At 37.6% G+C, this 14,768-nt stretch overlaps 3 protein-coding genes across 5 annotated transcripts in view; 1 reads left to right on the plus strand and 2 right to left on the minus strand.

Moving 5' to 3' along the window:
* Positions 1 to 2,581: 2,581 nt before the first annotated feature.
* Positions 2,582 to 10,321, plus strand: LOC122089284 (S-formylglutathione hydrolase). Of its 2 annotated transcripts, XM_042658886.1 has the most exons (8): positions 2,582 to 2,873; positions 3,652 to 3,769; positions 6,843 to 6,890; positions 7,270 to 7,466; positions 7,571 to 7,669; positions 7,761 to 7,826; positions 9,857 to 10,087; positions 10,122 to 10,321. In XM_042658886.1, the coding sequence occupies exons 1-7, from the start codon at positions 2,733 to 2,735 to the stop codon at positions 10,037 to 10,039; spliced, it is 852 nt and encodes a 283-aa protein (XP_042514820.1). In that variant the 5' UTR covers positions 2,582 to 2,732; the 3' UTR covers positions 10,040 to 10,087; positions 10,122 to 10,321. The 2 variants fall into 2 exon arrangements, with proteins under 2 accessions (XP_042514820.1, XP_042514819.1); XM_042658885.1 differs by having other exon boundaries at positions 9,857 to 10,321.
* A 563-nt stretch (positions 10,322 to 10,884) lies between these two features.
* On the minus strand, positions 10,885 to 12,873 carry LOC122089285 (UDP-glycosyltransferase 87A2-like). 2 transcript variants are annotated; one of them, XR_006143295.1, is made up of 3 exons: positions 12,257 to 12,873; positions 11,297 to 12,166; positions 10,885 to 11,191 (listed from the first exon to the last, which is right to left on the minus strand). XR_006143295.1 is itself a non-coding variant. In XM_042658887.1 (3 exons), the coding sequence occupies exons 2-3, from the start codon at positions 11,780 to 11,782 to the stop codon at positions 11,165 to 11,167; spliced, it is 513 nt and encodes a 170-aa protein (XP_042514821.1). In that variant the 5' UTR covers positions 11,783 to 12,166; positions 12,257 to 12,866; the 3' UTR covers positions 10,885 to 11,164. The 2 variants fall into 2 exon arrangements, 1 of the variants encoding a protein (XP_042514821.1); XM_042658887.1 differs by having other exon boundaries at positions 12,257 to 12,866.
* Positions 12,874 to 13,911: 1,038 nt separating this feature from the next.
* Positions 13,912 to 14,768, minus strand: part of LOC122088348 (UDP-glycosyltransferase 87A1-like) — a 13,215-nt gene continuing 12,358 nt past the window's right edge. Inside the window, exon 3 of the mRNA XM_042657584.1 lies at positions 13,912 to 14,515. Within this exon, the coding sequence (XP_042513518.1) occupies positions 14,117 to 14,515 (399 nt within the window). The 3' untranslated portion in view covers positions 13,912 to 14,116. The remainder of the gene's footprint in view (positions 14,516 to 14,768) is intronic.

Below are 14,768 nucleotides of genomic sequence, written 5' to 3' on the forward strand. Positions count from 1 at the left end.
CTTGTATGTTCTTTGTACAGCACGATCAATGTTGGTCTGATCTACCCTCTTTCTCTTTTGCTTTAGGTCATTCGCATCACTTAATAGGTCAGTGATAACTATATATAGGGGTGAGGGTAGGACCAACCTTGCAATAAAATTAGGGTTTCCTCCCCATTAAGGAAACAATACCTTATGTCCACACATAGTAATAAATATTTCATACTATTAAGGTGTGCAAATAGAATCACTTACCAACAATATTGGATTCTTTCTGTTTACTCCATCTGTAGTCAACACCACTAAATCGATTTTGGAAACAAATCTTTGACTATGCTAGCCCACCTAATAGGAAATCTTACATCTATGACTGCAATAGTTGGTTCAATACTTCAATCAATGTCTCCTACTGAGTAAAAAAATCAACTTGACAATTTTGGTTAAGCCAATTTGAAACCGAAAATTGGTATTAAATGTCAACATATATAAGTTGGACCAATTTTTTTTTTTTTCTTAAACCTAATGGAAGAAGGAATTCTTTCACTAATGGTCATTATTGCGTTATGGATGGATACTAATGTGAATGATTTTTCTTTTATTTCGAAAAACATGAAAGACATTTCAAACTCAAACAAATAGAAGGAATTGGTTACAAGTCAAATCTATAGTCCAACTCAAACAAATGACCCCACACCTTGGAGTGGATTTATATCTATATTCAGTCATCAAACTATCTAGCATGCCCTTTTCTTGATTTCTCAATTATTTTTTAGGGTTTTTGTTTTGCTTACATGACTAGTTCTATTAGCTTAAGTTCTATGAGATGGTAAGGCTTTAAAAAATCAGATCAAGATTTGTGGAATCGCCTGATGCAAATAGAAATCTGTTTAAGATAGATTTTCTGTTGATTCTGTAAAATGAATGCTGAATTGGTCAAAATTTGAAGAAAATATCACCTTTTGAATTATAAGCCATTCTAAATACGTAGTATTATATAAAGTTTTTTGCCGTTCCCATTTAATCCAAGTTTCGTATTAAAATATAGCACTTAGAACAAGTCGGTGACGATTAAGCAAGTTAAATGGGTAAACCCCTTTCTATTAAGCCACATTTGTGTTTTTGGATTAATTAGTGTTCATCTCATTTGATAGACTTGTGGCAAAAGGTTGTCAAGAGGTTGGTCTCAGGATCAATTGAAGGATATCCGAATATGAATCTGATTGTTAATTAGAGTTTTCAAAATACAATTACTAATCCCCCAAATCTCTAGAACCTTATCAGTTTTTTAATCAGATTATTAATCGGATAATCAGATGTATGATATATTCTATCCTATTAATCTACGAAACAAAAGTGTTTAATTTTAGATCAACTAATTATCTGAATATATAGAAGTTATAGCATGTAAGTACTAATCATGTTATATATACAAACCATGTATTTAATATGAAATTATTTACATAATATACACATAGTCATATGTATTTTCTATTTTAATTGGGTTGGGTCTTAATTCGAGCGGGCTCTGCCTAGTTCTGGAAATGATATAAGTGGGTTGGGCTGAGATTGGACATGGGTTAAGATATGACGCATTGAGAGCTTTACTCTATTTTAATTGGGTTGGGTCTTAATTCGAGCAGGCTCTGCCTAGTTCTGGAAATGATATAAGTGGGTTGGGCTGAGATTGGACATGGGTTAAGATATGACGCATTGAGAGCTTTACCATGGCAAGTTGGAAATGGGCTAGACAATTAAGTAGGTAAGATTGGCCCAGTTACACTGCTGAAGAAGACTCAAATATAGAGCTTCCCACAAATCCTCATATGAAGCTGTGAAGAAATAAATGATATAGGATCATAAGTATATTATGTCAAGTCCCAGCCAAAGCCATGGACTTTGAGTGTCTCTTGGGTATCTTATCCAACAAAATGAAATGGTGAAAAGTAAGTATTTAATTACTAAAATACCCTTATAGGTTTTTTCGTTGCCATTAAAAAAAAAAACCTCAAATCCAATTATATCTAATAAAAGGATTAAAGACAATAATACAAAAAATTTTTTTTTTTTGGGTTGAAGGTAAATGAGAAAAATGTTTTCTGATTGAAAGACCGAAAAATTAACTCTGTGAATCATCCACCGTAAAGAAGATTTAAGTACGTCTTCACTATTGAATTAATTTATTAAAATGCCTTATAATCCCATCCTTATAAAAGCCATTTACATTTCTAATATGTGGATCAAAATACCCTTCAATTTCTGTGGTTGAAATCATTTTTCTTTTTAGAGAACAAAAAGAATTCAATATAGACAACCTCTGTGTTTACCAAAAAAAACATGGACAGCCCATATGTCTACCAGGAAAAAAACATGGACAATCTTTTTTTTTTTTTTGGTATGAAACATAGACTATCCTTATATAGGGAATAATGTGAAATTTTGCAAGGATATTTTCGTCAATTTTGACCAATATTAATTTAACAGTAGGTGTGTTTTTATCCGAGAGCCACACGGATAGATGGATATAACCAATAGAGCCACGTGGCAGCTAATGCCGCAGCTATAAAACGTGGCGCAGGCCTGGAGGGTCTCTCTCACCCCACTAAAAATTGGAACCATGGAGAGAATACAATCATAGACATCTAATTTCTACACATTCACTGTCACTCTGCAGGCTGAGAGAGAGAGAGAGAGAAAGAGAGAGAGAGAGGGAAGAAGAATAAGAAAAAGGAAACAAAGAAGAAGGAAAAGGAAGAATGGAGAAACCAGAGGAGATCAGCAGCTCAAAGATGTTTGAAGGGTACAACAAGAGATACAAGCATTTCAGTCCAACCTTGGGTTGTTCCATGAATTTTCACATTTACTTCCCTCCCACCTCTTCTTCACAAAAAGTCCCTGTAAGCTCCCTCACTCAATCTGCAACCTTTCTTTTCTACACTTCCAAGTTTGTTTGAGTATCAAAAAAATGATAATTAGATTTATAGGCTAATCTGTTAACTTATACACTTCTCCATTTCATTCCTAGGGTTTTGTTTGATGCCTAATGTTGCAAAATCTAGTCACACTCATGCACGGAATCGAATTTGTGGTTATTCTATCTTAACCTTTTATTTAGGTCTATAATTTCGTGGGTAGATTCTTAATTTTGCACTGATGTTAGTGAACAATTTTTTTTTCCTGATATGATGGCCGATAAAATACTGAAATGTTTAACCGGATCGAACGTTTATCCTCAAAAACTGTACACATATCACAGTTCCTCAATTTATTTATGGCTTCATGACATTAGAGATAGTTTTGGAGAAAAATAATGAACTTGAATAAACACTGCCCATCCACGTTTCAGCTAAGTTGGTGGCCTGAAAAGGCTCTGTTTGGAAAAAGATTGTCTTCACTTGTGGCACTTCATAAATTTAATTAAAATTTGCTAGAATTGTTTTTAGGTGAACAGTCCAGTACTAAACCCTTTTATATTACTGTAACAAAGAAAAGAACCATTCCACCCAAAAAAAAAAGAAAAATAATCTGATAGATGGTGGAATACGCAGGTTTCTCTCCCTGGTCATATCTTTGAATCACTCATCATTATGTTCCTGATGTCCATTTGGTTTTTTGGTTTAACTGTTACAATTTGTCAAAACATTTATTTAAAATTGGTTCCACTATTCTGCCTAGGTGCTTTATTGGCTCTCTGGCCTCACTTGCACAGATGAGAATTTTATTGCTAAATCTGGAGCCCAACATGTTGCTTCAAGTAAGGGTGTTGCACTAATCGTACCTGATACATCACCAAGTAAGTTACATATTTCTTTAAAACTGTTATTCTGGTAAGCTTTCTGCATATATGCATAAGATTACTCTTATTCTTCCTTTTATTTAACATATATGTTTCTGGGAGCTGAGTCGGTCATGGTTCAAGGGGGAAATATAGAAAATATAAATTTGCGACTCAATTTATTTATCTAGTCATTATGTAGGGTGAATATATGAATCTAGGTAATCAAGTGAAATCATGATCAATGAATTAATAACACAGTTGAAAATGAGTGAAACTTTGGATCTAGATATTGGTGAAAATTGCCTGAATGCACCAACTTCTGCCAATGAATCAGTTTCTTGGATGGTGCTTATTAAAAATGGGTGAAACTTTGGATCTAGATTTTGGTAAAAATTGCCTGAATGCACCAACTTCTGCCAATGAGTTGCTTAAATGGTGCTTATTATGTAGAAATTAAAACATTATCTTCATCTGTTTTGGCAGTGTGAGGCAAATATTTGGGCAATAACATGCTTATTGACTTTGAAAAGATGTGAGGGATGTACAATCTTATTTTTTCCCTTGATGAGGAAAAAAACTAGAGTGCGATAGGATGGTTATTTTCTTTTTCCCTTGAGCAGTCCTTTGTAATAATTCAAATGGTAATTGTCAATGGTCCTGTTGTTCCTTTCCTTCCACATACTTCATCAGTGGGTGGCTTCTGGCAGTAGAAAGCAAAGTTTTCTATTTCCTGCTAAATTTTTGCCTCTTCCAAGGCCACCAAATAAACCCTTCATGTCCCTTGGCATTTCCCAATCTACACCTTATTCTTCCATAATATTTCCCATGCCTCAAAAGTGAGCTGTCAGTGGAATATGAGGATGTGAAGCAGTCAGGATAAAGAGACATTCAGGATACAGTGCTGTCTGGAAATCAGGTACTGGTGCACAATATCTTTTCATCTTCCACTTACCTTGTCACTCTGTCTTCTAAAAATCAAGGACTTGCATGAGTCGGTGCATTTTTCAAGCATGCACGTGTCTTTGAAGAATGGGTTCTCTTCCACCCATCAACCGCAAGTAATCTGGAACCTTTGCTTATTTGTTAGTTCCCATTGCAAAAACAGCAGGAGAAGTTTCAGTTAAGGAGCTCCTGAACATCTCTTTTCAAGCCACAAATTTCTTGCTTCAATTCTGATATTGCTGGCCACAATACCTTTTCACATGCTGGTTAATTAGCTATTTCCCACAGTAGCAATCTTCCATACATTTGCCAAGAATTCTATTTGCGGCAGTCACTGGCTTCCACAGATTATTTGCCCTAATTTCAACCCTCCTTCAAAGCCACTTTGACAGTGTAAGGCTTTTCTGAGAGTAGTCACCTTTCTCGCTGGTGGAGTGCAGGCTCCCGGGAGGTCATGGGTTTGACTCTCCTATCTTCACCTTGTGCCATAAGGCACCCCGTCCTCCCTCCCTTCCTTTTGTCTTGTAGCTGTAGTTGAAGTCCCATTGAACAGGTAGATAGGACAAATAAAAAATAAAAAAAAAACTTCCATATCCATATTGCTTCTTCATTCTTTGGATGCAAACCTCATCCTAATTCACAAAGTGAAACTTTCATTGGTCATTCCAACTTTCTGGAAGAAATTTATGTTGTCTTTATTAAATTCTATTTTCCAGTGATGATGAGGTGACATGGGAGATGATGTCGCCAACATGATTAAAATAGGGTGGATGAATTGGAGAGGTGAGTTCGGAGTGCTGTGTGATCGGTGTATCTCCTTAACGGTTGAAGGAAAATTTTATAAGATTGGCATATATCGTTTGATGTATGGTGCGGAATGTTGGGTATTTAGGAAGTGACCATAGTAGATCTGGGCTGGAGTAGCACTAATTCATGATAAGCTTAGAGAGAGTCATTTGTGGTGGCATGGCCATGTCCAACGGAAGCCTTTAAATGCCCCAGTTCGGGGGGGGGGGGAGTGACTTGATTCAGACTGAGGGAACCAAAGAGCTAGGAGCATTCCTAAAATAACCATAGGAGGAGAAGCGGTGACGAAAGACATGCATAGCTAAGGCCTCATAACTTGTATGGCTTCGAATAAAGCTGATTGGAGAGCAAGGATCCATGTGGCCGACCCCATTTAGTTGGGATAAGCTATGTTGTTGTTGTTGTTTGTTTGTTTTGATGAGGTAAGATAGGAACTCAAGTACTATATGGGTATTATAGAACTCTCAAACAATCCAATTTGAACAACTTTGCTTAACACATAGTTGTCACGACATCTAGGAAATTCAAGGCGTTGGAGGGGCCCAAGGCGCAAGGCGATTAAGGCGCTTAGACACCTAGGTGTTACAACTATGGCTCCACATGCTACTCAAAGCTTCTATCACAAGTATAAAGAGAAACAAAGAAGTAGGAAGTCCTTGCCAAATCCACCTTGTGTTTGGAAAGAAGCCCTCTGGCAATCCATCTGCATATAAAATTGAAGATAAGAAGCATACACGTATGCATTGCTCCATATCATATGTGTTGTATTTTTGGAAGGCTAGGGGTTGTGTCTGGTAGGTTAGTTGGTACTCGTTGAAACCACAGGTTATGGTGTGGGCAATTAATTGTTGATGTATACATTTATGTTGCCCTTACCTAATACATCGAGCTTTTCAGATAAGCAGTAATGAACATGGTATCACAGCAGGGAGGTTAATTGTTGATGTATACATTTTACTTCTTCCTCCTCGGTGCCATGAGGAGCATGCCAAACAATGACGAGCTTGCATGTGCGAGTGGGGGGGGGTGTTATGTATACATTTACATTGCCCTTACCTAACAGTTCAAGCTTTCAGGATAAGTGGTAGCAAACATTAATTTATATTCCTTATATTTAGGTTGTAGACTCTGGAGGTGTTTCAACTAGTCCCTATGATTTCTTGTATTCATAAGAAAGTTTCCATTGGTATCTGAGTTATGTAATTCCTTTCTTAAATCATGACAAGTTATGCTATTTCTCATTTGAGGGACATAAGAATATGCGACACTTCTTAAGTTCTAAATTGTGCTACCTAATGTGCTGACTGTGTTCCATTTTTGTTGATTTTCTTGTATCAAGGGGGCCTGAATGTGGAAGGAGAGGCAGACAGCTGGGATTTTGGTTTAGGTATGCAACCTTTTGCCACTGTTTTGATGTCAGTTATGTTAAAACCATATGAAATGGATATGGAGAAATATTTGAAGCTGTAATCTCCAAGTAGATTTCATATGGATGCTCTGTTTGACAATCTTGAGACCATGGTTTTGACCTAGGGGTGAATCTGATTAGTTATTTATGCATGAATAATGCTTGCTATAAATTTCTAATAAATTTATGTGGTCCAGACTGTTCCGACCAAATTGAGATAGGCTAAATATTGCAAAAGCAGCATGTTTTTGGGTTATATAGAAGTAGTGAAGTAGATATGGAGTTAATTTACATGAACTTTTGTTGGGAGATGGCCATTTTTGGTTTTGAATTTAGTTCCATTTGCTTCTTCACCCAGGTGCTGGATTTTATCTCAATGCTACCCAAGAGAAGTGGAAGAACTGGCGTATGTATGACTATATTGTCAAGGAACTGCCAAAGCTTCTCAGGGAAAATTTTGAACAACTTGATACATCACGGGCATCCATATTTGGGCATTCAATGGGTGGGCATGGAGCCTTGACAATTTACCTGAAAAACCTTGACAAGTATAAGGTACTTGATTGTAATTTTTGAACTGATGGAGATGTTGTACTGAAGTATAGTCAACTGACATTTTCATGGGCATGCTGTTTTTTTTTTTTCTGTTTGTTTTCCAGTCAGTCTCTGCCTTTGCACCAATTTGCAATCCTATAAATTGTCCATGGGGTCAGAAGGCTTTCTCCAACTACTTGGGTAGTAATAAATCTGACTGGGAGGTAAGATCCTTGAACTGTGTTTATGGAATGATTATGTTCTATTTCTTAGGGCTTTGAGTTAATTTGAAAAAATAAATTATAAAAAATGCAGGAATATGATGCCACTTGCCTGGTTGCAAAATACAAGAAGGTTTCAGCTACTATCCTAATTGATCAGGTGAGCAAAATATCTTTGATTGGAGTTGTTTATCTATCATAAAACTTTTACCACTAAACGCTTGTTGCTAAATGTAGCCCTATAAATAGAAGATATACAAATACTTGGCCAAGTGGGTGTCATTCTAACCTGGGAAAGTTTTCCTTGTACCACCCATCTTTATTATTTAATACTTTTTTTGAAAATTAATCTTGTTTCTTTTAGAGTGTGTTTCCTTTATTCCCATCATTTATGTTAAAGCTTTGCATTTCTAATACATTACTAATTTGCAGCCCACATGGCAAAATTCGGCTTATGGCTGAGAGAAGCACTTATGTCATATACTTCAATTTAATTTGTCTAGAGCTTTCGTAGATGCTTTCTTTCTCTTTTTAATTTTTTTTTCTGAAAATATCTTGAATGCAACTTTGCCCATGTGCTATTGCTTGATGCTACTTTCTTAACTGAATAGAAGTTTTGAATAGGAGATTATTTTTAAAATTTTTTTGGCATTGCTTCCATCTTCAACTTGCTAGTGATTATTTCTTGGAAGATGATAACAAGTTAGTAACTAGTTCCCTAATCACTAATTAGTTCTTGACAGGGAAGAAATCTTATCTGTTATGAACCAATAACAGCCCTCGAATTCAATATCAATTGTTTGAAGAATCACAAAATCTTGTATTCCAGGCATACTCTTATTCCTGTGGTGGCATGTAAATAATCCTGGGTGGTTAAAAATTGTGCTAGCACAAAATAGATGGCATTTTCATGGTTTCCTAAATTTAATTTGCTAGGAGATTGTTAATTTGGTGAAGATTGTGACTATAAGTTTTATTGATTTATTGTTAATTTGGTGAGTTTGTGGCTAAGAGTTTAATTTATATATTAATGTAAAAATGGTTTTACCATTAGGGTTAGGGGTTGCAAGTTGGCTTGGCTTTCCAGCCAGTAGGCGGGTCATGGTCGAGATTCTGAGGCCCATGATATGGCTAGGCCTGGCCCAAGTCCTTGGGTTGACCCGAGCCTGACCCAGCCCTATAAATATTTGCACATGCTATATATATATATATATATACAAAACCAAAAATAGTGTAAGTAGCTTGTGATATCTAGTTTTATTTATGCATATTACATTCTTTGTCCCCTCTCAAGTTTTCAATGTGAGTCCAAAATAAAAAATAAACAACTTCTTGCTCCAAAGGAGGAGAAAGAACTAAGAGTACTCATTTTTAGTCCCACATTGGAAATTTAGGAGAGTTCATTGTCGAATCCACTTATCCACATTAGAAGGACCACTATTCTGTTGACTTCCCATCTTCTGGATGCATGTAGGACGTTTTGGCTTGACCAATCTATATGGTCCTTCAGGTAGACAGCTAGTACCTTATTATATAGTCTGTCGTTATAAGCCTGTGGCTGATTTATAGTGGTGCGGCAAATTGACAGCCGGTACATATATGATTAGCCATAACCCGTCAATCTTTTTGCATGGATCCTCGCGCTCGTCCTTGCTTGGTATCTCCACGTAGTCGACCCCATTAAATTGGGATAAGATTTTGGATGATGATGATGTTTTTTGTTGTTGTAAGAATTTTCCCGTTTTCTTTAATAAAATTGTGTTATTCATTGGAAAAATAATTGAAAGGAAACAGAAATTTGACTTCAAAATTCAATGGTTTGCTCCTGCAAGGGTTCACTTTCTAAGTCCTACTATGCTATAAATGGATCACAACTTCCAATTTGCAGTTAAGCATGAAAGATTGTCCTTATCTAAAAACTATATTGGCACTATATTGGAAAGCATGAATGGGGATTGCTGCCAAAAAAAGATGGAAGTCCTAGCATCCACCAGAAGCTGCAATGAGGAGGAAAAAGACATGACCTGGGAGGGTGGGATTGATTCGGACTTGTAAATTTTTAGTTCTCTTCGTTGGAAGTGGAGAAAGGCTATTATATACTTCTGCACCGGCTACCTTTTCAGGCCATATGATTCTGCATGATATAATGTTGCATGAGTTTTATAATAATTGATTAATATGTATGGTCAGGGTGAGGAAGACAAGTTCTTGAAAGACGGTCAGTTGCTGCCAAACAAGTTTGAAGAGGCATGCAGAATCGCAAATGTTCCATTGCTATTGCGAATGCAACCTGGGTATGACCACTCCTACTTCTTCATTGCAACCTTCATCGATGATCACATTCTCCATCATGCCCAGGCTCTTGACCTGTAATGTTGTATCCACACAGTACTTCTGGGATTTAGGATGGGACCATGTGATGTTTTCTTCTGTCAGATTGAATAACCATTTTCTGGTTTACTTGAACAACTTTTGCAACTTCAAGCCCTGCGCCTGAATAATTTCCAGACAATTTCAATATGTATGTTGCCCAAATACCTACTGAATTTTTCTTTTGTGTGGAATGCAACCTTCAGATGTGGCCAAGAAAATATGTGCTAGACCTTTAAGTTTTACCCATAAAGGTTGAGATATTTGAAGTCTTGATGTGATTAAGATGCTGCATTAGTAGGATGCTGGTAAGAATAATTTGTTCAATCTGTAACTATTTTCTGATGTTAATGGGCAGCCTGAACTGAAGATTGCGAGACCTAAACTGTTCCTGTAGCCAAGCGTAGCACACTTAATCTTGTCATGAACATTTTGAATGGAAGTAAGCAAAAGAACTTTTCGCGATGAAGTTGCAGTGTGTCAATAGGAAGGGCCCATAGTGTTTGGCTGATTTGAGCATTGCAGTAGTCAATTAGGGGTAGGAATAGCTATAATTTGTGCCTAGTGTCATTGGCTCTGGATCTGCATTCCAATGTAAAGCTAGAATCAGCATGGGTATTCTGCAAAAAGGGTGTACATTGTGAGGCTGTCGACTAGTTTGACCTTGCCAAATAGCTCTTGGGTGGCCAATTAGTGCAGGACACATTCCTTTTGAGTCTGGATCAGCTCCTTATAAGTCTGAGTAGACATTATGCTGCCGCAAAACAGAGTTCTTGTCGCGGTAGACAAGTCTCTCTCAAGTTATTAATCTCTTTTAAGATTTGAGAAGAAAACAAGGAATCTGCTCTGAGAAAACGTTTTTGCTTATGAAAACGAAAATTGATTATCCAAGGATTTAGAAGACAGTTTATCAGTCCTAGCCCTTACTGCTAGATTATGGGCTATGGAAACACGAACCCTACTTTGTTTTTATCACAGGCAGAGATAGTACATTAGAAAAACTTCTTAATAAATGCCATTAATCAAATGAAGATCTCCCACGGCCATTCCATCAGATTCTGGCTATCAGTCCAAATGCCTACGGATCTTGCTCCTAATTCCCAGCTATGTTGTGTCCCTGATACATGGCTATTGCCTCGGACTCCTGCGCCTTCCCTGTGAAATTGTTAAAACAGAATACCTCATTAGTGAAATTTTAATTGATTAGAACCAAGTAAGACGTATGTTTTGTTAGCAAATTCAAGATTTGTTGATGCTTACAAGTTCATCTATAAAAGCATGGAGGTTTGTGTAAGTAGATCCATCCTTCTCTATTGCTTTTCGACAAGATCTCTGAATTTCTTTAGCTCTTTCCCTCATCTGTATTCCTTCATCTCCATTTATCAACCTTCGCACAATGCGGGCAATCTTATCTCTCCCAACCACGTTATCCATTCCAATATCTTCTTTCACTCTCAAACCGATTTTCATGTCTTCCACAATAAACCCGCTGGTTGGATGTTGGTCTGCTAACAGAGGAAAAGTGAGCATTGGCACCCCTGAGTAAATGGCTTCTAGTGTTGAATTCCATCCACATTGTGACATGAACCCTCCTATTGATGAATGGCATAAGACCCTCAATTGGTCACACCATGGTATTACTAGTCCCATTTCACCACAAGTTTCCTGCAAGTTGAGGGCTTGATCACGAGCAACCCACAAGTATCGAACTCCACTGGTCTGCAACCCCATTGCAAATTCATGCATTTGTGAAGCCGACGGTGTTAAGAAACTACCAAATGAGACATACAAGACAGAATTTTTGGGTTGAGAGTCCAGCCACTTGAAGTAATCCACAGCAGCATTGCCATTGCTGGCTTCAGAAGGTGTGTCTGTGTCTTGGAGTGGTAGGAAAGGGATGGAGCGACCTATTGGCTAAATGGGCATTGGAAATTCCCCTTAAGGTGTCAATTGTATGGGCTTGAAGCTCATAGAAGGAAGTAAAGAGAACGAATTGTGCTTTCTTTACCCAATAGAAGGCTTCTAAGATTTTCTTTATAATTTCATGACTGGGAAGGTAAATAAATGGCAGATCTCCCGGGCGTATTGCATGGATTCAAGGGATGTAGTTTATCATCTCATCTTTCCTTTCTGTGAAGCAAAAAAGAAAGCAGGTTCAGTATTTATTTGATTGTTTCTACTTGGAATGAGAAAACATATTTGATCCATCTTTTAGCTCACCTGAGATGTTTTCAACTGGTTGATGGCCGTTAGCAACAAGGAGGTGAAAATGATAGTGCAATGAAAACATCGCCGGCGAAAAAATAAAGACGGTGGCCACCGGAATATTCCTCTGGTTCCCTATGGCTACTGGCCATGCCAAGAAAGTGTCAGCTATGATACAAGTTGGAGGTGGGTCAAGCTGATCAAGAAGCTGATCAACTGGAGCTTCCATCTTGGTGGAAACAGAGACAATGAAGTCGACGAAATCCCTTCCAGGATCCTGCTCCGAAGGGAGTATATTGGGAATGGATCGAAACCGGACATTGTTGTGTGTTTTTGGACCAGACCCAGATCCAGGTCCGGCTAAGGAGAGCAACTCTTCAGTGAGTACAACTGTGATGGTTAAGCATTTTGAAGCAAGAAGGTTGCACACATGGATCATTGGGTTGATGTGGCTACGACCAGGGAATGGTATTGATACCACGTGGCAGTCTTGGATTCTCTCTAAGCCATTGAGAGACATAGCTGCCGGAATCTGATGCAGCCAAGTGGTCGGAGCTTTGGAAGAAATTTCACCTTTAGCAGTGTGAGTGTGTAGGGGGTAATGTCTTTTTCTCTCTCATATGTACATGGGGAGTAGGTGTATCAATTGGTCAGGAATCAGGATGCGTGGGTTCTCTCTCTCTCACATACACACATGGGAGTAGTTGTATCAATTGGTCATGGTAATAGAAACGTATAGAGGGGTTGGCTGAAGGTCATTATAATGAGGGAGAATGTGTCCCACATGGCCAGCGTGGAAAAGAATCTGTATGCCACCATCAATTAATGGTCAACAAACATATCATTCAATGTGGACCCCATATTTTCGAAATAAATAGATGGGGGAGGGTTTCATCCGTTGCTCGTGTGCAGTTTCAAGCACTGAAGGGGTTAATTAAGGTAACCCAAAAAATAGGAGGTAAATTAGACATTTTAAGGAGAGAGTGAAGTAATCTAGGTGGCGGAGGGAGTGCTCACAGTGCAATTTCACCCAAAAACTGGTAGTGTACAAGTCTTTATCCTTAGGTTAAAAAAATAAAAATAAAAGGAAAAAGAATGCTGGCTGGTCGTGGAGCCATTTCTATTAATAGGGTGAGAATCTAACACTTGTCTTTTTGCTTTCATGCATAACCTTTTTCACTCTATTAATAGCAGGAAATAAGAGGAAAAAAATTGATTGTTATCTGGGTTATTGCCCCTACTGGCAGTCTAAGAAATGTATTTTTTTTTTTTTTAACCAAGGTGTCCACGCTAGCTTATACGCACATTGACTAATCTTCGGGGAGACTAGTGCAGCAACCCACCACCACGGTCTCCACTTAAATCATAGATGCACATATGGAGAATCAAACCTGAAACCTTGCATCCATCCACACAATTCCCAATTTGCCTTAATCATTTGAGCAACCCACAGATGGGTACGAAACGGAATAATTTACTTCCTCCTAGGGTCCACAAATACCCCCTAGGTTATTGTATTTTTCAAAATGCCCTTTTAGATTCTATTTTTTTGATTGCCACAAGAGTTGCAGTTACTATACGGGCAGCAACTAAATTTCGTTCCAATAGGACATGTGTTTCTCACATGTAAGTCCAGCTGAATGTAATACCTAAGCTCGTTCTTTCGGCTCTTCCATTTTGGATGGAGAGTGCTCTGAAGACATTAATTGGCAAGTTCATGGTGCCTTAAACATCTCTCTAAGGTTATTACATATCGGATGCTAGTCCAATTCTAATCTCTTACAAGATTTTTTGTTTTAGAAAAGAACGAATATACCATAAGCAACCAATTTGAAATTGTTAGAACAAATCACTAGATTTGAGTTGTCTCGACTCTCATCTGTCTAGAATGGCAGAGGTTTCAAGATTGCTAATGCTTATAAGATCTCCTATAAAAGCTTGGAGGTTTTTGAAAGTAGATCCATCCTTTTCTATTGCTCTTTGACAAGATCTCTGAAGTACTTCAGCTCTTTCTCTTAGCTGTTTCCCTTCATCTCCATCTATCAACCTTCTCACGAGGTGAGAAATCTCATCTCTTCCAACCATGTTTTCCACTCCACTCTCCTCTTTTACTCTCAAGCCGATCTTCCAGTCTTCCACAATCAACAAACTGTTAGTATGTTGGTCAACGAACAGAGGAAAAGTGAGCATAGGAACCCCTGCGTAAATGGCTTCCAGTATTGAATTCCATCCACAATGTGTCAAGAACCCTGCCACTGATGAATGGCATAAGACCTTCAATTGGTCACACCCAGTGTTATCAATTTGGTCGAATAATTCGCGTAATTCGCGAATTATTCGGCCAAACCGAATTTTATCAAAAATTCAGACCGAATCCGAATTAAAAATAAAATTCGGTAAAATTCGTGATTTTTTCAAAAGTGAATATAAAATGCGAATAATTCGGACCGAATCCGAATTAAACCGAATTATTCGGTCCACTTAAACATTATTTTTAAAAAAAAACCAAAAAAAAAAAAAAAAAAAA

The sequence above is a fragment of the Macadamia integrifolia genome, chromosome 9 (genome assembly GCF_013358625.1).
Source record: "Macadamia integrifolia cultivar HAES 741 chromosome 9, SCU_Mint_v3, whole genome shotgun sequence".
NCBI classification, from domain to species: Eukaryota; Viridiplantae; Streptophyta; class Magnoliopsida; order Proteales; family Proteaceae; genus Macadamia; species Macadamia integrifolia.